Raw genomic sequence first — 23,857 nt, 5'->3', positions numbered from 1 at the left:
CGAGTTAATTTAAGATGTAAGAGCTAGCTAGAAATGCATAAGCTATTGGCCAGTGTTGTAATTAATATAGTTTCTGTGTTGATTATTCACGGCTGGGTCTCTGCCTACACTCACATACACTCACACATTCTCTCTCACACATACACACGCACATACACTGATATATACTCACACACACACTCACATACATGCACTCATACAAACGCCCCACACTCTCTCATACACCTCTGCTATCACTTACCTGTGCGGAGATGAGGTGTGTGGCTAAAGAAATACTGACCACGGAGCGAGCAGGCATCGACAGTGGGATTGTAACCGATGAGGATGTGCTGCGGTATTTTTTGAGGGAAAGCTTTGGAATAGGGCTTTCTGTCTTGCTGAACAAGAAGAACCTCTCAAGCAGCACACTGTGCTCTGGCTCACCAACCACACTATTTACAGTGGTCCTTTGCATAAGAAAACAGTCACTTTGCTTCCCACCCAAAACCAGGAGAAGAAGAGCAAACTGACTCAACTCACCTGTTGGTGACATACCAGAGAGCAGCCAACAGTCCTGAGAGCCAGGTGCCACTAAGGAGCCAGCTGGTTATATAAAGGGCTGTGACGTAGACTGCTTGGAGCCCGAAAAGAGTGTAGATATAAAAATAAACAGGTTCGAGATATTTCTGCAAAAGGCAACAATAAAAACTACTCATCAGGGCTGGGGATGCAGCTCAGTGGTGGCCTATTTGCCTAATGTCTTAGTTACTGTTCTCTTGCTGTGAGGAGAACCATGGTAACCATGGTAACATACAGAAGAAAGAGTTTAGTGGGTGCAGTTTCAGGGGGTGAGTCCATAACCATCATGGTGGGAGCAGGGCAGCAGGTAGGCAGGCTGGAGCAGTACCTGAGAGCTTACATATTGCTCCAAAAGGAGGACATAGAGAGAGAGCCAACTAGGAATGGTATTGGCTTTGAACGCCTCTCTATCTCCTCCAATACATACCCACTCCAACAAGGCCACATCTCCTAATCCTTTCCAACTGAGGATCAAGAATTCAAATATATGAGCTTATGGGGACCATGTTCACGTAAACACCACATCTAGGAGTGCCAGGCCTTTGGTTCATTCCACAAACCATGAAAGTTTATCATAGATGTCCTAACCCTCCTTACTGGCATTTAAAAAATATGTCCATAGAGGGGCCTAGAGAGCTGGATCACTGATTAAGAGTGCACATCACTCTTGCAGAAGAACAAAGTTCAGTTCCCAGCACCCATGCTGGGCAGCTCACAGCCACCTGTAACTCCAATACCTGGTCTCTGTATATACCTGTACAAAACCCTACACATTCAAAAAATCCAAAATAACAGAAATCCTTGCAAAAGTACGTCCATAGAAAGGTAACACTGAAAAGCTTGCAGTGGACCCTAGCAGTAGGGTCATCACCACCTCCCACCTACCAGAGAGAAGCTGTCCTTCAAACTAGCAAGAGAAGAAGCAACGGAGGCCTCTAGACAGACCAACACCTAACTTTGTTTAATTCTGCCTCATGCACGTGAGAAATGGTCATTGTGATCGGATAATTTTATGTATTTTTTTAAAATCATAGAGATAAGTCATAGAGCACATGTTTTCATCCCAGCACTAGAAAGGCAGAGGCAGGTGGATCTTCCTGAGTTTGAGGTCAGCCTGATCTACAGAGCGAGTTCCAGGATAACCAAGGCTACACAGAGAAATCCTGTCTTAAAACCCCTCTGCCAAAGAAAAGTTAAGTTTTAGAAAAACAGGTTAGTCAAGAATAGTTACACATTTTCAAACGAAACTATGTCTGAAGCTTCTAGACTGCACACATACTGTGACATACGCCAGGAGGCATCTACTGGTAAAAATAAAATAGCAGTATTTTACAGGATTAAAGAGCAATGAAAACAAAGCAAACTTCTCAGAGCCCTCAGTGCCAGTCCTCTACCAAACCAGCTGAAATCAGAGAACACGAGCGAGAGAGACTTCCATCCTGAGTGGCGGCAGGTAAGGACCACTATCAGACACTAAGAACTCAATGAAGACAATGCTACATACCTGTATGGGGAGAACTCTATATAAAACACTGAGAAAAACTTCTTGGTAAATATTCATTCGCTGAAGGAGGTTAATCGTCCTCATGGATTCAGTTTTATTGTCATAGATTAAGCCATGAAAACCTAAGAATATTTGAAAAAAAAAATTAAGAGAAAAAAATGACATGCTTCTCAATTCATTCCACATGATACATAAACTGTTTTATGTGGAGAGTGTGGTTAAAACAAATGACTTCAGAGTAAACTATAGAGCCACAGGGACAAAGCATAACGAGACAAAAAACAAAACAAAACAAAACAAAAAAACAGATGTGTCAAACAATGGTAGGCAATACAGGACCCAGCAATAAACCCTTGCAATGATGGCAGCCTAATGTCTGACAAAAGCAGCAGAAACATGTGTTAGAAAAGAAAACGTGGCAGAGTGGTGGTGGCCACACCTTTAATCCCAGCACTGGAGAGGAAGAGGCAGGCGGATCTCTGTGAGTTCAAGGCCAGCCTGGTCTACAGAGTCAGTTCCAGAACAGTCAGGGCTGTTACACAGAGAAAACCTGCCTCAAAAAACAAAACAAAACAAAACAACAATAACAACAACAAAAGCCTCTATGACAGCTGCTGGGGAAGACATTCACACACAGGTACAGTTAAGAGTTTCTGAAGAGGGCTGGAGAGATGGCTCAGAGGTTAAGAGCAATGCCTGCTCTTCCAAAGGTCCTGAGTTCAATTCCCAGCAACCACATGGTGGCTCACAACCATCTGTAATGGGGTCTGGTGCCCTCTTCTGGCCTGCAGGCAGACACACAACAGAATATTGTATACATAATAAATAAATAAATATTTAAAAAAAAAAAGAGTTTCTGAAGAGAACCCCAAAAGAATGACCCCCAACAGACAAATGTGCTGACACAAATTTAAAAAGCTTGTGCACAGCGAAGGAAACACATGACAGAGCGGACACAAAAGCCTATAGAGTGGGAGAGAATCCTTGCCAGCTACACCTCAGGTGGATGATTAATATCTAGAACACATAAACAACTACAAAAAGTGAACACCATGAAAACAAACTTGCTAATCAATAAATGAGTATGAAAACTGCTGAACAGACAGTTTTCCAAAGGAAGAACACAAATGGCCGACACAGCTCTTTAAAGGTGTTCCACATCCTTAGCCACCAGGGAAATGCACATGCAAATGACTTGGAGAGCCCATTTCCTGCAGGTCACACTGGCCATCACCAAGAGAAGAAATGACAAGTTCTGGAGAGGACCTGGGGGAAGGAGGAGCCTTATCCACTGCTGGTGGGAGTGTGAACCGGGGCGGCCACTGTGGGCACCAACATGGAGGGAGGTCTTTCAAAAAATGAGAGATGACCATTAAAAACTAGAGCCTCCCCTCCATACACGCACACCCTGACAAGCTAATGGCAGTTCGTGTTTGCTGGGGCAGGCAGATTGAGCTGCCCATGCTCCAGTAAACACCACCCACAAACTGTTATGCAGGCAACCTCGATTTAACTCAGTGGGTCACAAACAAAATGAAATAAAACCAAAAGAGATGTGAAAGCACATGGGAAACTTGTTAGGAAGAAAACAAGGTTTAGCGGAGGCAGGGGGATGACAGTGGAACACTCGGGAGGTAAAATGATCAAAATGCATTATATACACATAGGGAATTTGACAAAGATTTCTAAAAGACAATTTCTTCCTCAGGAGCATTCATCACAGAATTGCTGGTCCCGTGTCAGCCCGTCAGTGGCATCAGCTGTTTTTGCCATGTGGCAGGAGGACACAGGCTGGGACTTACAGAAACACAAGTCCACTCACAATCACGCCACAGGTGGCTCTGGATAGAGGGCGTGCTATTGCACGTGATGAAACACACTCCTAAGAACACGCTCTGTCACAGGTACATTCTGAGCAACTGCTGATTCTGAGACCCCCTGACCAGGGCTTAAATCAGCAGTGAGGGGTCAAGGACCCAGTCCCACAGTGCTACTCTGGTCCGCAGCATCCTGAGAGGTTACCTTAAATTCTTAGGGACCCCGACTCTTGCCAAACCAAGATTTGTGGCTTTGAGGTTGAAAACAGTTTGAGAATTAGCCAGTATGTTGAAGGCAGAATTGGAGATTAAAGTTGTTGAGATAGACTCTCAAGAGAGGGCCAGCACTTCCAAGACACAGATTCAGGCTGCTACAAGAGCGCTTGCTACATCTTGTGCCCCACGGTGACCGTGTGGAAGGTGCCAGAAGCTGGGGGAATTTCACTGCCCAGTGTTTCTTGGGACACCATCTGCCTCCTTTGCTTCTGTTTCCTTTTTTGAAAGCTGAGAAGATAGGTTGGCTCCAGGAGGCGCCTTGAATGGGATTACAATTTGATAAAGCCAGGAGCTATGGGAGCTGGAGATGGCTCGGTGGTTAAGAGCACTGGCTGTCCTTTAAAGGACCCCAGTTGATTCCCAGAACTCACATGGCAGCTCTAACTCCAGTCGTAGGGAACCTGGTACAGGCACCAGGAGGAACATACATGGTACACAAGATATTCATACATTGAAAATTATGAGCCAGGTGTGGCGGTGCACGCCTTTATCCCAGCACTGAGGAGGCAGAGGTAGGTGGATCTCTGAGTCTGAGGCCAGCCTGGTCTACATAGGACAACCAGAGCTACACAGAGAAACTCTGCCTCAAAAAACAAATGCATGCACATGTCACACACACACACACACACACACCAGTGCATCAGTGCAAAGCAGGCCTTGAATGATGGCAGAGAAAGCAACAGCGCCCAGACTGTGGCAGCTACAGTTACCTTGCAGGAGGGTTGGCGCTTGCAGCATCTGCTTGTAGTAAGAATAGTACAGTCCACACTCCGTCCTGAATGAGATTTCTCGCTCTACTTCCTGAAACAAAGTGAGAACGACTGGGTGTACTTGACCTAGTTTTGTTGAAACACCACCGTTACTATAGAAACAAGATGCAGAACTACAGAACTTGGGCAAGAAAGGATACTCTGCAAATACCTGGAATCTTGACCCAGGGAGGCATGGCGGCAAGCACCTGCAATCCCAGCAGCCGGAGGCCGAGACAGGAGGATCATGAGCTCAAGGCTGGTCTGGAGGCTATATGGAGAGATCCTGCCTCAAGACAACCAAAAGAAGGCTGAGGATGCTGATACGGGGCCACGGGCTGGACGCCCAGAGGTTGGGCCATTATTCTTTCTACTTTTGTAGGTATAGTTCCATAAGAAACTGCTTTTTAAAACTTGACAGAACTTGTTTCATTTAAGTGGGTATTTCAAAGTTCATGGTTTCACACAAATTACAACTACCAAAAAAAAACCCTCAAAAAAAATCACCACTAGTCCCAAGTAATATTAATATCTCAGACTGCTGAGGCTGGAGAGATAGCTCGGCAATGAAGAGACTCCATGTGAGTTTTTTTTTCTTTTTTTTTTAAAAACGTATAAGTGATTTAAGAGGCTTTAATCTATGCTGTTACAGATTCCTTTGCTCCGGTGTCCCAGAAGCCAGCTCCTAGAGCTGAGGTCACACTGAGTGCAGAGCGGTGTTGCACACGGCTGCACTCCACAAACCTCACGCAGCCAGGGAGGCCACAAACCCTCACTCTCACTGCTACGAACCCTCGATTCAGTGCACTTTGCTCACCCCTATCTGTCTGCCAGGATTGACTCAATGAGTAATAAACATTCTATTAAAAGAGACATTTTTGGGCTAGAGAGATAAATCAGTGGTTAAGATAAATTATTGGCTGCTCTTTCAGAGGACGTTGGTTCAGTTTCCAGCACCCAGATGGCAGCTCACAATCACCTATAACTCCAGTTCCAGGGGGGTCTGATGCTTTCTTCTGACCTCGTGGGCACTGCATGCACGTGGTACACTTAGAAAAACATGCATGCACACAGTCATTCACATAAAATTAAAAAAACAAATAATTTTTTAAAAAGGAGAAGCACTTGGACTATTTATTTAGCTTCAGACTTGTAAATCAATGTGTTTCTTGGACGCATCCTTTAAAAATATTGTGAATTTGGGCCAGTGAGAGGGCTCAGCAGATGAAAGTGCTTGCTGCCAAGACTGGCAACCTGAGTTCCATCCCATGACCCACTTGGCAGAAATAGACTCCTATAAGCTAACCTCTGACCTCCACACGCGTCTTGGAAAATAAACACTCCACACATACATGTACACACACACACCATATACAATTTAAAAGAAATTTTATAAGAATGTCAAAATATCCAACTATTGACTCTAGGAAACTATTATCTGGTATTTACTCTTTCTAGGAACACGTGAGGATAAACTTTATATACTTGAAGTTCTTTTCATAGAAAATAAGCATATCTTGGGGAAGTTAGGCATTGAAGAAGAGGAGAGCAGGAATAAGGAGGGAAGGGTGTGAGGGAGGAAGGAGGGGAGGAGCAGGAATGAGGGGGAAGGGTGTGAGAGAGGGAAGGAGAAAGGAAGGCAGAAAAGGAAAAGGAGGAGTTTGCTAAGCAGGGTGGCTCATGTCTGTAGTCCCAGTACCCAGAAGGTGGAGACAAAAGGATCACAAGCTGAAGTCCTGTCTGGGCTACATACTGAGACTTCATGTCAGAATAAAAGTCCTGTCTGGGCTACATACTGAGACTTCATGTCAGAATAAAAGTTTTAAAGGGTTGGAAGTGTAGGGCAGTGGTGGCGCACACCTCTAATCCCAGACTCGGGAGGCAGAGGCAGGCGGACCGGAGCTGGAGGCCAGTCTGGTCTACAGTGTGAGATCATTAACAGTCAGGGCTACACCGAGAAACCCTGTCTCAAAAAGCAAAATAAGTAGCAAAGAGTGCTGTAGAAGCCACACAGGAGTACAGACTAGCCTGGCCTACACATGGGTTCAATCCCATAGTGCAAAAGCAAAACAGAACAACACCACACACAGCAGTCAGCCTCAGCATCCCTGCTGAGCTCTGGGAGCCAGCCCCCTCCTCAGCTTCCACAGTGGTACTGACTTATCTTTCACAGCTGAAAGAGGTGACCTTTTTCAATAATTACACCAATCTAGCCATCTTCCATCTTTGCGAACACATGTTCCATTGCGTTTGATCATATGAAACCAAATTGGTACCCTGTGTTTCTGTACTGTTCAGACTCCCACTCAGTCAGATAACCATGGAGACTGCCTATTGATGTTAACTGAGCAGATACTAGCTTTTGTCCGTGCAAAAGAATAACACGAAAATAAACTCATATTAAGTGTAATTACACTCCTCTCGTCTTTTTTCCAGCTGCCTTTGGGTGTTCACTCGGCCTTCTACAGAGTATCCTAACTCCAAACCTATAATCTCAGTGGGGGAGCCAGCCCAGTCATTCACATCTTTGGGCTTCATTTCCTATAAGATTCTAAGAATTAAAAAAAAAAGGTCTGATAAAGATGGGGGGGTGTTATTCAAAGTGTAAAACGTGGAAAGCTATGCCCTTCCCCCTCTTTACTACACCCAGAACAGTAAAAACCAAAGGGGGACCTAATTAGTAAAAAACGCATTCAAACATGATTAATTGGTAATCTTGGCACCAGCTGTCTAGAGCCAAATGCTATCCTTTATTAGACAGACATTCGCAAGTTTTACATCTGCTTCATGCTAGGGGAACATCTGCTTCACTCTCACGCTTTCCCGGTTCTGCGGCAATTTATACTTTTGTCTGGTGGTGTGCGCCAGTGGAAATGCACATCGGTAGAAGCTACAGACTGCAGAGCGGACAGACACTCCACAGCTTCACCTGTGAGGGTCTGCAGAGGGACAGCATTGGTGAAAGAATAAGAACGTGTCTGAAAATAATGACCGGAAAGAATAGACAGATGAACGGAATTATTACTATTTATTTGTGTGTATGCGCGCGCACACACACGCACAAGCACAAACCCGCAGAGCCAGCAGAGGGTGTCAGTCCTCTGGATGCTAGAGTTCCAGGCAGTTCTGAGCAGACATATGGGTGCTGGAAACTGAATTCAGGTCCTCTAGGAGAGCAGCCGGTGCTCTTAACCTCCAACCCATCTCTCTAGACCTGTGAACTATAGTTTTAAAGCTCTGTTTAAAAACATCGTGGTAGTAGCTTACATAGCCATTTAAGTACTCAAAGGGGAAAACACAGTTCTGCTGGCCATGCCCGAAAGGTTATCAGGCCCTTCAAGACAAATGCCACTCAATTCAGGAACACATCAAGCTCATCTTTAAAAATCTCATATCAGTAACTTCCGTGGATGAAAACTGTTCCCTCCCCATCCTCCAATAATTAGGCTGCCGGGAACGGAGAAGCCAACGACCCATTAACTCTCCGAAATGCTGTTTCAGAGTTAGGCTAACAAATCATCTCACCGAGATACCGCGAGTTCAAGGGAAGACAGCTGTGCAGAAAGCCCGCACTGGGAACCATGCCCTTGGCAAACGTATTTACGGCACGTACATGGTTTATTGTCTGGTTAAATTCACATCCATCTGTTAGGACGTTAGGATTCCTGCCCCAGAGTTGATTAAAGCTGTGACACGTGACAGCTGACAAGCAGCGTTGGTGAGAAGGTTAAGTCTTGCAGGCTCTCCCAGCTCGCACTGGGCCTGCCTGGAAGCCATCAGCATCTGCAGATTAACCCCGGTTATTCCAGAGATACCTCGCTTTGAAGAAGTATGCAAATCCTGCAGCAAGAAACCTATAAAGGCTTGCGGGTGAAACAGAAGCTCGGGGAAAGGGACTAGGAAGAAGCCAAGAGAGTCGAACACATCTAGAGTGGGTGGAAACAAAAAGATATCTAAGAATCCAGACCTAGACCCAAAGGAACAAGAAGACTGCGAGGAGAGCAAGGGAAAAGGCTCATGGCAGCTCACAGGGTAGGTCCAGTTCCCAAGGATTCGGTCCTGCCCTCTGACTTCCTCAGGTATGGGTACAGCTCACATACATAATGCAGGCAAAACCCTCACACACATAAAATAAATAAATCTAAAAAAAAAATTTAAGTAGCTGGGTGTGGGAGTGGTGATGCACGCCTTTAATCCCAGCACTTAAGGGGGTGAGGCATCTGTGAGTTCCTGGTTTGCATAGTGAGTTGCAAGCTACACAGGCCTACATAGTTTAACTTTGTCTCAATAATAATAATAATAATAATAATAATAAAAGACAGAGATGTGAACTGGTACCTGAGCAGAGATCAGGAGGTAACCGTGGCCAGTAGATACCTGAGGAAGGGTCTGCCAATCATACAGAACCCACACAGAACCACGCACGAGTACCAGGAATAGCCAGGAAGGCATAGCAGCCTGAGTGCAGATGAGGGTACAGGAAGAGTGGGTACAAAGGGTAGGAAGCAGGTAACTCCATAGGTGACCCAGACTCTGGGCCTGTACTCGAGAGCTAGGAGAAGTGAAGTGTGCAGAGGGGAGTTAGGAGTTTGTTTCTATACTTAGCAGGCTTGAAAAGCATGGGTAATTTATATTTTATGTTGAGACAGAGTCTCACTAGGTAGCCCAGGCTGGCTGGCACTGAGCTGATCTTTATGCTTCTAACTCATGCTAGGATTATACACATATACCACCATGTTTAGACACCACACACACACACCCTTATATAATTCATATGCATTATATATTTGACGATTTTCTTTATGTGTATATGTGTCTGTTGAGTGTACCCACAGTGGCCAGAAGAAGGTGTTAGATCCCAAGGAACTGGAATACAGTAATTACTTTTAACCACTAAGGTATCTTTCCAGTCCCTTCGGTTTATATTTTAAAAGGCTTAAAAAAAAACCAAAACCTACAGAATTCAAAAGGGACCAACTGGACCACTGGATAAACTAAGGCAGGCTCACATGCAGGATCAAGACATACAGCAGACATATTTGAGACAGGAAGTAGAAAGGCAGCTATTCGGGGTGTAGGTGTAATGGTAAAAATAAAATGCTATGGGTCCCCGAGCGGCGGCTGGGGCCCCAGAGCAGCCAGTCCCAGGCAGGGATGGTGCATGAGACCACACCAAAGGCGGCTGGTCCCAGGCAGGTAAGACAAAGACATGGAGGGAAAGGGGGAAGGGGAGAAGAGCAGAGAAGGGGAGAGAGAGAGAAAGAGAGAGAGAGAGAGAGAGAGAGAGAGAGAGAGAGAGAGAGAGAGAGAGAGACAGACAGAGAGAGGGGAGAAAGAGAAGGGGGGAGGGGAGAAGCGGGGAGAGGGGGAAGGGGAGAAGTGGGGAGAGGCAGAAGCTGCCTCTTTGAGGGGACAGAAATGGAAGGAACTCAGTCTGTCTTGCCTCAGCAGACAGGGGAGGGAGTGGCTTGTCTCTTAAAGGGACAGGACAGATCATTACATTAGGGAGGGTTAGAGGGAAGGAGAGCAAGACAGGATGGGGGCAAATAAACAAAACAAACCAGGCCAAACATTTCAATTTTCCCTCATATGCAGAGTCTGGATTTTCAGAACCGACACCTTCATGAAAGCAGAAGCAGGAAGGAGATGAGCAGGGACAACAGAGAGTCATGGGAGGTGGATGGTGCCAAGTGCAATGACGGCATGTGTGACATTTCATAATGAAAGTTGCTACTTAGTTTTAAAAAATAAAGGAACAAAGTTGGACTTGCACTAAGGCACCGTTTTAGTGATATGGGCAGAGAAAAGCCAGTCTTGGGACAGTTACCTCCTGGACATTGTACATGTTCAGGAGCGGGATTTGCTGAGGGACTTCATGTAGGGTCTGCATGAACAAGACCTTTCAAAGCCATCTGGCCCATGCCAGTCAGATATGAAGTTGTAAGTTGCAGATGTGGGAAACACCAAAGCCAGGGAAGGCCAGTGCTTTGGTCTGCTGCATCTGAAATGCCCACTGGACACCAGAAGAAGGTGGCCAACTAAGGGGCTGATACCAGGTCTGGATTTCAGGGAAATATCGGAGTGAGGTCTTTATTGGGAGTCACCAGCATGTGGATCTTAGAAATGAGGATGGATAGAAGAGACCTGGGATTCCAGGCAAAAAGAGGTCAGAGGCCAGGGGCAGCCTTAGAAGACCCGAGGGCTCAGCTGCAGAGGCAGGGGCCAACTCCCAAAGAATGTGTCCTGGAAGCCAGAGAAGGATGGCAGCAGACCAAGTCCGAGCAAGGCTGAGTGACTGCCACTGGACTTAGCCTCTCTGAGACTGCTGGTCACTTCACTAAGCACCTTTTTAAAGCAGGGCTATGCACTCAAGTCCAACTGGAAAGGGTTCTAGAAATAATCACAAGAGAACAGGGACTACGGCGGCTCAAAAGGAAAAGGGGCACAGCGGACGTGTCCCCCAGATGGGAGCAAAGATGAAAAGTGTCAACTGCGGAGTGCCTGCTTTAGCAGAGGTGGAGAGGAGCCAGCAGCACAGCTCTGTGCAGCAGGTGCGGTGTGAAGGCTTGTCCTCAGGTCCACAGGCAGGATGAAGTCCGAGGAAGGCTGCCTGGTGAAGATCTGAGCTGCAGAGGCTGCTTATCCAAAACTCAGTACACCCAGAATGCATGCAGTCCCTTGTGCACAAACACGGGGCTATGACAAGTCCAAGATGCCCAGCGTTCGTGGGTCCTAGATGGAATCATTCACCCTTTTGAGCTCTCAGACAAAGGTGAACAGAGACTAGGGGGTTAGTGTGGCGTAAAGGACGTCAGCCGGACAGGGTTTCCACTCCGGCTGTAGCTGGAGAAACAGTGACATTACTCCTTCCCAACCTCAATACACTCTGCGAGGAGGAGGACTGAGGACTTCAAGATTTCAAGTTACAATCTATAGGTCACGTATACATATAATGTGCACAAACACGCTTCCTCCAGGAGTGCTGGTTCAGCCAGTTCTGTGTTCTCAGCCACCACAGAGATGCTAAGGGACACACAAGGACACCAGCTGCAGTTCTGATGTTGTCACTAGTAACGGCTTCGTAAAATGTGTTCTAGAACGGTTTAAACACTATTGGAGTACTGGGTTTTGTTTGTCTGTTTTTTAAGAGTTTGGGCGGCTATCGCTATGGCTCAGGAGTGGAGTGCCAGTCTAACTAAAATCTACCAGTGAGGGGCTGGGGTGTGGCTCAGAAGCAGAGCATTTCCTAATGGGCAAACCCCTTATTATTTGCATTCCCCAGGGCAGGGAAATGTTCTCTTTGTAGTTAAAAAAAAAAAAAAAAGTCACTAGTGCGTGAAATTTTCAGGGTAAAGAATGGCAAAGTATTCAAAGTAAATTGTTTTCTGGGGCCACACTTGGCAATTATTATTTTCCTAGAATAAAGTCTACTTTTTTTTTTTTTTTGGTTTTTTTCGAGACAGGGTTTCCCTGTAGTTTCTAGAGCCTGTCCTGGAACTAGCTCTTGTAGACCAGGCTGGCCTCGAACTCAGAGATCCACCTGCCTCTGCCTCCCGAGTGCTGGGATTAAAGGCGTGCGCCACCACCGCCCGGCTAAGTCTACTTTTTTCTAGTCCTCGGGTTTGCATATACATGCCACCTGTGATGTTATGACTGGCTTCTGGTTTCTAGTTTCTGTATTTCTATGTCATTTCTTCCATCTTTGTGCTCTGGCGGACGAGGCCACACTGACAGCTCTCATTTCCACCAAATGTTTGTCTTGTTACTAATCTACTATTTAGTCGTATCCTTCCCTTTTGCCAGACTGTTCACTTTGCAATTCCACAAAGGAATATTCCATTCATTTCTGGGTACTTCATCCTTATTGTATATTATACTATTTAAAGCAACAAAATTCTGCACACTGCCTTGAAATGCATCTCTGCTTTCTAGATTTCTTTCCTAATTTCTAAACATTCAACATTCATGTTCTCTGTGCTCCAAGATTTAAGGAATACTTTGAGGCATTTGTTTGCAATGTACAAGGTCCTTGGTTCAATCCTCAGGGGTACAACAAACTGAGAAGAAAGTGAAGAAGGGGGAGGAGGGGAACTTTTAAATTTACAAGTCACAAGGATTTTGCTTTTAGCTAGCTTGAATTTTTATTTAAAGGAATGAATGAATCAAAGAGAAAAGTGTCACATTATCCTGAGGCAGGAACAGAGTGCTTACTGGGTGAATAAAGTCTTTCTATTTTCTCTGCTACAAACAAAACAAAACCAAAACAAACTCTGGGGAACCAGAGAGATGGCTGGCTCAGCAGCCCAAAGCAATTTCTGCTCCTGTAGCATACTAGGGTTCAGCTCCCAGCACCCACATCAGCAGGCTCACAATTGCCTGGCATTACAGTTCCAGGAGATCCAATGCCCTCTTCTGGTCTCTGGGGGCACTGGTCTACAATATGAGTTCTAGGCTAGTCAATAGTGAGACGCTGTTTCAGTAAAAAAAAAAAGGGGGGGGGGTTGATATGTTTGATATACTGTGTTCATGATATACTTGTGTTATGTTGCTTTTGGGAATGAATCTTTGATTATGTCTCTGTTTCTCTGTGTGCGAGTCCTGCTTTTATTTTTATTTTTTATTTTTTGATTTTTCGAGACAGGGTTTCTCTGTGGCTTTGGAGCCTGTCCTGGAACTAGCTCTTGTAGACCCGGCTGGCCTCGAACTCACAGAGATCCACCTCTGCCTCCCGAGTGCTGGGATTAAAGGCGTGCACCACCACTGCCCGGCGCGTGTCCTGCTTTTAACTGAGAAACTTTACAGGGTGACTTTCCTTTTTTTTATATTTATTTATTTATTATGTATACAATATTCTGTCTGTGTATGTGCCTGCAGGCCAGAAGAGGACACCAGACCTCATTACAGATGGTTGTGAGCCACCATGTGGTTGCTGGGAATTGAACTCAGGACCTTTGGAAGAGCAGGCAGTGCTCTTAACCGCTGAGCCATCTCTCCAGCCCCACAGGGTGACTTTCTTAACAACGACACAGGACAACTTAAGTACCTCTCTGTGTACTACCTACTGATGCTCTGCAGTGAGTAGCTGTGATCGTATGCTGTTGGTACTTCTCCTGTGTATTTTTATTAGCTCTAAACCTGTGATCATTGTGCCTCAGCCTCTTGAGTGCTGGCATAACAGGCATCTACCACCACACTCAATTCTATTCATAGTCCCAGAGTTTCACATGTAATTATGAGAAAGTTGGAAGTGAGATGAACCCAGGACTCTCGTCTTAGGTCATACGAGCCGTAATGCCCACTGGTTTCTTGATTAGGTCCTGCAATCCACCTCCGCACTTTTCTTACTCTCTGAAACTGAGGGGCTGTGTATACTTTGAGATCACTCTATGCCACTCAGCTATATCCTCCAAGTCTTCCAAGTTCATACTGCTCTGTACTTTTTATTCTTCTGTGTGCACTTCATACACAGAGTTCAATGGACAACTCTGCAGAGTTGGTTCTTTCCCCCCTTTACATGGATTCCAGGAATCAAACTCAGATCATCAGGCTTATGGTCAAAGAGCTTCTAGGCCACCTCAGTGGCTCAGAATGAGTGTGTATACACAAACACACACACACACACACACACACACACACACACGGTCTCACGTATCCCAGGCTGTCTGCAAACCCATTATGTAGCCCACGATGACCTTGAACCTCTGATCTTCCTGCCTCTTCCTCTCAATTGCTGGGATCACAGGTCTGCTCCACTACATTATAATTTTCATGGTATTACTTCAGGCTGACAGTTTTGCTGGGTTAACATTCTGCAGGACCAACTATGCCCTTTCAATTTGTATGCCCAAATTTTCCTTTATCCTTAAATTTGGGGGGCAGCAAATTTCTGTGTCACGCTTTCCCTCCTCAGCTGCTAGGACACCAGTGTTGCACGTTTGCTGTTCTTTGTCTTCCCTGGCCACCTCTCTCCCTTCACCTGCTTCCATCTACATGTCCGCCCAACTCCTCCTCTGTGTTTTCCCTTCACCTGCTTCCATCTACATGTCCGCCCAACTCCTCCTCTGTGTTTTCCGCACTCGCGTTTGCAGGATGCTGAATCTTGTCTGGTCTTACTTTCTTTTTCTTTTCTACATTCTGTTGACTCTGTTTTCTTTCCATTTGTGACCTTCCTCTATCTCTTTGAGAGCTGGCACACTGTAGGGGTTCTATTGCTGTGAAGAGACACCATGACCAAAGCAACTCTTATAAAGAAAAACATTTAACTGAGGCTGACTGACAGCTTAGAAGTTCAGTCCTTTATGGTCACGGGAGGTGGCGTGGCAGCGTGCAGGCAGACATGCTGCTGGAGAAGAAGCTAAGAGTTCTACAAAGTGATCCACGCTGGGTGCAGCTTGCGCAAAGGATAACTCAAAGACCACCTTCACAGGGACACACTTCCTCCAACAAGGCCGCACCCACTCTACCAAAGCCACACCTCCTAGGAGTGCCACTCCCAGTGACCCTATGGGGTTATTTTCTCTCAAACCACCACAGCGAGTAGGGACGCTTGTAGAGAATCTGTGTGACATGGAGGGACACATCGACCTGTGACTCCAGGTCCAGGTGATCTGATACTCTCTTCTGGTACACAGACATACATGCAAGCAAGCCTTCATATTCATACACAAATTAAAATTTTACAAGTCTATCTTCCAAACTGGCAAATACTTTTTATTTTGGGGACATGGTCTCACTGTGTAGTTGAGGCTGACCTTAAACTCTATCCTCTCGCCTTAACCCCCTGAGTGCTGGGGCTGGCTACTTATGATGTATTTGGCCTCTATCTTCAAGTCCTTGCTATTAAGTTTTGCTGCCTTCTTCTCCCCTTTCTCTTACAGTATTGTTACACAACGTTTTGCTGGCTCTTTCTAGGTGATTAGTCATCGTGAATATAACTGACAAGCTCTTTCCTGATCGGTTCTTCACAAAAAGGCTACAGTGGGAAGAGGGGAGGGACACATTCAGACCAGCAAAGTTGCTGTAGGACAGAGGTTGTTTTTCAACAGTGATCTCTTAGCGTGCCCTGGTGATGCACACCTTTAAACCCAGCATTCCAGAAATAGAGTCAGAGGCAGGGAGAAATCTTGAGTTCAAGGCCAGCCTGGTCTACGGGCAGGTCCCAGGCCAGCCAGGGTGACATCATGAGACCTTAAGAATGATTTCTCTAGTTTTCTCCTGAGTTTAGTGAGCAGTGATGGACAATGTGAGGGACCGCAGGTCCTGCTCCACAAAATCCCACGTCCTACGGGTGCGATCAAACCCTGGTAGGACTCCTCTTTTCATACTGCCTTGCTCCATTCTCTTCCCAAGAGGCACATCATGGACCCATCAGGGCACGGTGCCTATGCCAGGATCCAGGCCTTCTATACTCTGAGCTTCACTGGAGGGCGGAGCTGGGAGCCCTTGCTCAGCACCTTTTATATTCTTCTGGACTTCACCGGATATACCTGGAATTTGGATAATGGGCTTCTTAGATTCAGGAGATAAAAGTCTGGGGCACTGTATGGTAGAGTAAGCCTTACATGAACAAGCCTTAGAAGGGAGGAAGGGAGGGAGGGAAAAGAGAATTCAGCTCTCTTCATTTTCCTTAATTGTTCTGACACAATTTCAAGACGAGCAGAAAGTGACATGTTTTTACTGCCACTTTAAAGTGAGAAGTTAAGTAAGTAATTTTGGGAATTTAATGACACAATTAGAAACAATCTAACTCACCAAAATTGGGGCACATTCAAAGAGTGAAATAAATAAGAGTATACGCGTGTCAAATCTGCTGAATTCTATAAGCATACATTTTTAATCTAATAACAGTGCAAGCTTGGTGAAGACGTGCAACTGTCTAAGAAGTGTGTGATATGACATCAGACATGGCAAACTGTACATATGTTGAGTTCGCTAGGTAAAATACATATGCATGCCAGTGGAAATGGAAGGAAAAGTGTTTTTCTTTAGTGGTGGTGGTGGTGGCAGAAATGAAACCCAGGCAAGCACAGACTAGCCAGTGCTCTACACTAAATCACACTGTACCTTCAACACTCAAAAGATTTCCCACTTTTTGTGTTCTGTGTGTGTGAGAGAGAGACCTGAGGTACCAGGTATAGGACTGGAGACTCTACCACTGAGCTACTTCTCTGACCTGTTTTCTCTTTGTTTACATTGAGACAGGGTCCTGATAAGTTGCCCATGCTGGTCTTAAACTTACTCTGTAAGCCTCTGCCTCAGCCTCCTGAGCCACTGAGCTGGTCCAGCCGGCTCTGAAAACGCTGGGTGTAGGAGGCACCTGCCTTTGATCCTTGCACACAGGAGACAGAGACAAGTGAATCTCCATGAGTTCAAGGCCAGTCTGGACTACACCACCGGACCAGTCAGGGCTACAAAATGAAACTGTCTAAATCACAGAAAGTGTGTGTGTTTCTAATACGTAAGGACAACCTGCTCAATTTCTATAATGTTATTTGTATGTGTGTCTTAAGGGCTGATCTTTTGGTATTGCTAATCAATTGATGTGCTATTCCCTAGAGCCCATATAGTTAAGCATTTGGGAGGGTTAAAATGAAAGGAGGAAATGATATAATTATAAACAATCAATCAATCAGTAGTAGTAAGTCTTACGTAATATTTTTCATCTTAAAGTCTGTTTCACCATCACAGGATAGCACGTATAGCAACAACAAATGAAGCATAATAAATATTCAATAAATAAAAGCATAGTGGTAACATGGTTTTCCTATAGCCTCTGCTGACAGAGATCATTAAAATGCATTAAAAGTGGCTGTCCCCCTCCTGCCAGGACAACACCCCCTCAGCCAAGCTAAGCTGTTCCTTCTGATCCAGCTCCAGGCAGATTTTCCCAGCAGCCGGCTGCCTCCCTACTCCTCTGCCTTCTCTTCCTGCAACCTCAGAGGTCCAACCTGCTTTAAACACAAGCTTATTTACTTAGCCCCAATAATGCACTGGGCTGTAAAAAGAATGCAGCAAGTATGATGTAGACTATGCCCTTTTGGTATGTTTGGATTACGATAAAGGAAAGTAGAAAAAGCAGGCTGTATTTAAGGCCAATTTAAAGCTAAGGTGTTTACTAAGGGAAAAAAAAAACCACCATAAAATGTACCACATACATTGCTGACATTCAACATGGAATATGTAGTTTTCAGCCTGTAACATCTGAAGTTTTGTGGCAAGGATGATAAAGTACAGTGACTTAGAGAGGAGAAATAAACTCTCTAACCCATCAACGCGGCTCAGAAGGGGTTCGCGACAGATTCTCTATACCGCTTAAGCCAGTATCTTTCCCTTCGGTTCAGGCCGACGCTTTGAGGCTCCCACTTTTCAAATTCTCACATTGCAAAGTACATTCCAAAAATCACTTAGAAGGAGACTGTCACACATTCAAGGTGAGCCTGGCTTATGCTTGGAGTTCCCACGAAGTGACTGAGGTGACACCATCCTGTCCTCATCTTACCCAGACTCCAATCTGTGTCTGCTCAGAAAAGTCTCAGCCCTAAGCACCCCTGGCGACCATGTCCTCTGGGGCAACACATTTAGAATTTTCCATGACCCTAACCATAGCCCAGATGCGTAAGCAAAACAACTGCTGTGCTCTTACAAAAAGAAGGGGGGCACGCTAGCGGTTCCCCTGACAATGATGTCATCATGGTGTTTGCCTTTAGAAATGCATGCTTTACCCCTGAGCGTTGGGGTCAAGAGTTCTTTAGGGTAAGAGTCTACTCTTAGTTGCTACCTAATAAAGATTTCCAACTTGACCTTCTATGTATGGTAGTTTGTAACGTTCTCTCTTGGGCTGTAATGCCAGGCCATCCAGGGCTGGGCACTGAGACTGTGTTCCAAGAAAGCAAACAAACACACAGACACATCATATTGAAGTAGGGCACAGTGGTGTATACTTGCAATCCCAGAACTCAAGGTTGAGTCTGGGGGACCAATAATTGGAGGTTAGCCTGAGTCACGCAGTGAGATGTTATCTTAAAATCAAGTAAAAATTAAACCAGTAAATATTTGGAACACAGAAACTTAACACGTGAGCCTTTTATCTTTCAAGGAATTATTTTTAGTCTCTGAGTAATTAACAATTCCAAGTACTCAAAATGAAAGTATTTTCATGAAAAAACAGCTTAGTGCACACCTTTAACCTCAGCACTCGGGGGGCAGAGGCAGGTAGATCCCTTGAGTTTGAGGTCGGCCTGGTCTACAGAGCAAGTTCCAGGTCAATCAGGGCAACACAGTTAGTCCCTGTCTAAAACAAATAAAAAGAGACAGAGCTTGAATAGAGTAGGGGGAGGGGAGTCAGCGAGCCTGAGCTCAGTTGTAGCCTCCACAGGACAGTGGGTGGTGGGCAGAAGAAACCTGTTAGAGGATATGCCAGCTTGTGGCTTCCCAGATGGCATCGGAGGCACAGAAAGAGGCTGTCCAGGCTTCTCTTTCTTTCCCATTCTACACACTTCTGAAACAATCTCACCCACACATCTACAAGCTGGTAATATGAAAATGTCCGTTTTCCAACACAGATGGAGCGCCTGCCTTCGGAGCCACAAATCCAGCTTCCTCAACTCCCTATCTTTGGCAGAAAACTTTGAAAGTGCCTTTGGTATCAAAAGTGAGCTGGGGGGTGGCAGCAGGAGAATCCTGAGCTCAGAGCCAGCCTGGGCTACACAGTGAGACCCTGTCTTGGAAGGAACTTTCAAGCTCCAGAAATTAAGGATTCAGCTGTTCCTGGAAGGCAGCCCTTAACTCCTGAGTGATGAGTGTCCTTTCTCTAAAGACCCCCAGCTGACAGCTGATGCTGCTAACTCAGAATGTCGGTAAGTCTCGCCAATAACTGGAAGGTTAGGGCTTGGAGCCCACACAGTATCAATCTGACTTTGAGCCACATAGTATCAATCTGACCTCTCTAGGCTGCAGACTGTGCTCAGTCCATGGCCAATGATCCACTGAGTCTTGTGCCAGCTAGCTTTTGTCAGCTTGACCCTACCTAGAGTCATTATGAAAGAGAAAGCCTCAATTAAGAAAATGCGCCCATGAGACTAGCCTGTGGGAAAGCCTGTGGTACATTTTCTTTATCAATGTGAGAGGGCTCAACTCACTGTGAGTTGTGCCACCCATGGGCAAGTAAAAGCAAGGAGACTAAGCAGGTATCACTAAAAGCAAGGAGTAAGCCAGTATCAGCATTCCACTGCGACCTCTGCTTGAGTGCCTGCCTTCGGGTTCCTGCCCTAACTTCCTTCAATGATGAACTGAAATAAACCCTTTCCTCCCCAAGTTCCTTTTGGTCATGGTGTTTTATCAAGCAATAGAAAGCCTAAGACAGTCATCTACACTGGAGCTTAGGTGAGCTGTCCTGGCTGGCATTAAACCACACACTGCCACACTGTGTGCCAAAAGAGTCCTTCAACCTGAGCTCACAAGGAAGGGTAGCGGTGCTTGGGTCTGGGATGTTCTGGACTACCCTGTCTGTGTCTTTCCCTTCAGCTGGTTCTAGTCTATATCCTTATGCCACCTTCAAGTACAGCACATCCCTGAGTTCATCCTTCTGGCCAATGCTCATCCTGAATGGCCAGTGGGCACCTCAGAATCTATAGCCAACTGCTTAGAGGTAAGGGTCAACTGGCAAGGGATCCCTCAATTTGAGACCAGTTTGGCTTTTTGAAATCGGGTCTCACGATGTCATCCTGACAGGCCTAGACCTGTGCAGACCAGGCTGGCCTCAAACACAAAGAGACCCACCTGCCTCGGCCTCTCAAGTGCTGGGATTAAAGGTGTGTACCACCACCATCCAGCAGCAACTAGAGTCTGCAGCCAGGGCAGTTTTGCTGAGGGTTAGTTCTCAACCTGCAAAGTTTGGCCTAACTGGTGGTAGCTGGAGAGAAGTGACTGTACCCTGGAGAACTGCATATGGCGGTCTGCATATGTCACAGGGAATGGCAGATGCATCAGCCAGCCACCAAGCTGTTCACAGAGGACACTGGGCTGTCGCTGTCTTTCTGCCCCGCCAGTCACCTTTCATAAAAATGACAAAATGTCCTTCCAAAGCAACTTCCTAGAAAATTCTGACTCCATCCTCTTCTCTCCAGTTCCTTCCAGCCTCTGAACCCCTACACGATGGGAGTGCAAAGTCAAGTTCCCCAAAGAAGTGGAAGGCCCTGCAGATTGAGGAACTGACCACAAGTTCCGTGCCTGTGGGGAGAGGGACAGCTGCAGACCCAGAGTCAAACCATCTCCTGCCGTCTTTAACCTCAGTAGCCATTTATCCCCAACCTCTCTACCTGACCTAAGACGGCTGTCTAGTAGGTGAAACTTTTGGCATACACCCACTTTGCAAACCACTAGCTTCTCCCAGATTCAAAACTAAGAATGTCACCAGGCAGCATCTGGAACCCACAGCAGAGATGACCCCCACCCTTTGTTGTAATTCATGTCTTACTTAGATGTCTACTGCTGTGACCAAACACCACAGCCAAAATCGATCTGGGGAGGAAAAGGTTTATTTGCCTTACACATCCACTCCATCGTGAAGGGAAGTCAGGGCAGAAACTTCAGGAAGGAACTAAAGCTGAGGCCATGGAGGGGTGCTGTTAAGTGAACAGTTGCTCAGACTGCTCTTATACAACTGGGGGACCACCTGCCTAGAGATGGCGCTGTTCCCAGTGGGCTGACCCCTCCCATGTCAATCATTACTCAAGAAAATGCCCAGAGACTTCCTTACAGGCCATCTTCTCAAGTGAGGCTCCCTCTTCCCAGATGACTTGAGCTGATGTCAAGTTGACAAAAAAACCAGCACACCCACATACTTGGCATCCCCACTAAAGTATTTGGGTAAGTGCACTGATTTATGGTTCCTCCGACCTGTGACCACAGAAGTCCCTGTAACTTTTTCCATGGCATCATGTGTCACCCAGAACAACATGAGTCCGTTTCCAGGCCATGCACACTCATAATAAACTGTCTCATTCCCTCTGGGGCCAGAGCTGCGTTGTGCAGACAGGGTCTTTCTTTTTGTACAGCCCCTTACACCTTCCCTAATATGCTCACAGAATTATGGCCCCATGTGCCTCTGATTCTGGACAGGTCAAGTTCATTCCCGCTTTGGAGCCACTTCCCTGCGATGGCATCTGCCCCTTTTTACCACATAGGTCCTGGTTTCCATGTCTTACCCTTGAGGTCAATAGCTTCACCCCAACTCTAAAGAGGCCCCTAATCACTCACCATCTGCTTTGATTCTTCTTTCTGATTTTGTCCCCCACATCGAAATTAAGTCTCCTTCAATGCCGGATTCCCAGGTCTAGAGGAGGGCCTGGCTCACAGAAGATAATCACTTACGGGATATCCTAATTGGATATTCTGGTCTCATAGAATCCACTGAACAGGATTAACTCCGTGGTGGGCTCTAGCTTTATTCTGCCCTCCTCAATCCATTCTCCACGCCACAACCTGAGACAGCTCTCCAGGGAAGCGCTGCAGCCTAGTTAGATGACACAGGGCTTAGCACACACTCAAAGGCCAGTCTCTGGGACAGGAGCACAGGCCCATCAGCTGCTGCCATACACAGTCTACCCTTTCCCCATCAGCTCTCCCTTGCCTCCCGGCCTTGAGCACTGTTTCTCCCCTATTCATTTCCCTTCCACGGGTCTCCTCCTTTGTTTACCCTTCAGGATTCCTTAACCAATACCTGTGGCCCCAACCATGGGCTTCCTTAGAACTCTACCCAGGTAAGAGCATGGACTCAGGATGTGTGCCACGATCTGAACTATCTGAAACCTTGCCTGTGTTCTTCTCAAGAGTATCACCTGCATCGGGGAAGGGCCTTGTCTAATCTGTTTGTACAGCTACCATTAAGCACAGTGTAATACTGCAGGTGTCCGGTACATATTTACCCCATTTAGTATGCTAGACAAGCTGAGGCCTTTGTTAGTCCCTCCAAGTTCTCCACAGAATTTCGTTCAGTGTTACCCACAAAACAGGCTCAACTCTGGATTGAAAAAATAACGCAATGTAGTACAATGACTACTCTGACCCACGGAAAAGTCAAGGGTGCCCAAGCATCTTGATGACGGTTTGGTTCTGTAAGATGTGAGCAAGGCCACTCATATACTTTAAAGTGCTGGATTCAATAGCTCTTCTGACGTGTCTTCCTGCCATACTGCTATTAGCATTTAACTTTGGCTACATAGTCCCACAGAGGCATCTTAGCATTTATCCAAAATAAAGATATTAATGTTCACAAAGAAGCATTATCTGGGGCTGGAGAGATGGCTCAGCAATTACATGTGCTTCCAGAGGACCAGGGTTCAGTTGCCAGCACCCATATCCGATGGCTCACGAGCTCTTGGAACTTCAGCTCCAGGGGATCTAATACCCTTTTCTGCCCCACACAGGCACTTGTACCTACAGGCAGGTGCATGCACATGCATGCATACTATATATAAATAATAATGCAAATCATAAGGAAAAAAAGCAAGGCATATTTATATCAAAACCCATGGCAACATGCAAGCTTCCTTCTATGAAGTCACAGACATGCCCTGAAACGATGCCAGCAGGTTCTAGAAATTCTAAGACAGAAAGAAAACAAAATGGTATTTGGAGAGTCGGCCCTGCCCCTCGACTATAAGGAAGCGATGACTTTTCCACTCTAGCTCCTTTGCACTTGTACACACAGCACTAGAAAGTCTGAAGCCCCTGACGGAGATGAGGGCTCCATCTGAGTTTCTTCCTTCTTTTTGCCTATTACAATCAACAGACAAGAAAAAATAAACCAAATAAACAGATAAATAAAATTCCCACCATAACCCAGTTTGCACACAGATATACACAATCAAAATGAGAAGTGACAAAACACCCCTCAGCCCTCCTCTCTAACAATTCCACTGGTCTTCACCGAGCAGCCTGCTATGCCAGTGTCA

General features: G+C 46.0%; 1 protein-coding gene across 1 annotated transcript in view; it reads right to left on the bottom strand.

Annotated features, from left to right (window-relative positions):
- Positions 1 to 23,857, bottom strand: part of Dpy19l3 (dpy-19 like C-mannosyltransferase 3) — a 69,435-nt gene that overhangs the window by 40,144 nt on the left and 5,434 nt on the right. Inside the window, exons 4-6 of the mRNA XM_038339612.2 lie at positions 4,866 to 4,956; positions 2,063 to 2,184; positions 520 to 665 (exon numbers count right to left, since the gene is read on the bottom strand). Coding sequence (XP_038195540.1) covers positions 520 to 665; positions 2,063 to 2,184; positions 4,866 to 4,956 — 359 coding nt within the window. The remainder of the gene's footprint in view (positions 1 to 519; positions 666 to 2,062; positions 2,185 to 4,865; positions 4,957 to 23,857) is intronic.

This window comes from Arvicola amphibius, chromosome 8 (genome assembly GCF_903992535.2).
Source record: "Arvicola amphibius chromosome 8, mArvAmp1.2, whole genome shotgun sequence".
NCBI classification, from domain to species: Eukaryota; Metazoa; Chordata; class Mammalia; order Rodentia; family Cricetidae; genus Arvicola; species Arvicola amphibius.
This window is presented reverse-complemented; position numbering and strand designations above follow the sequence as displayed.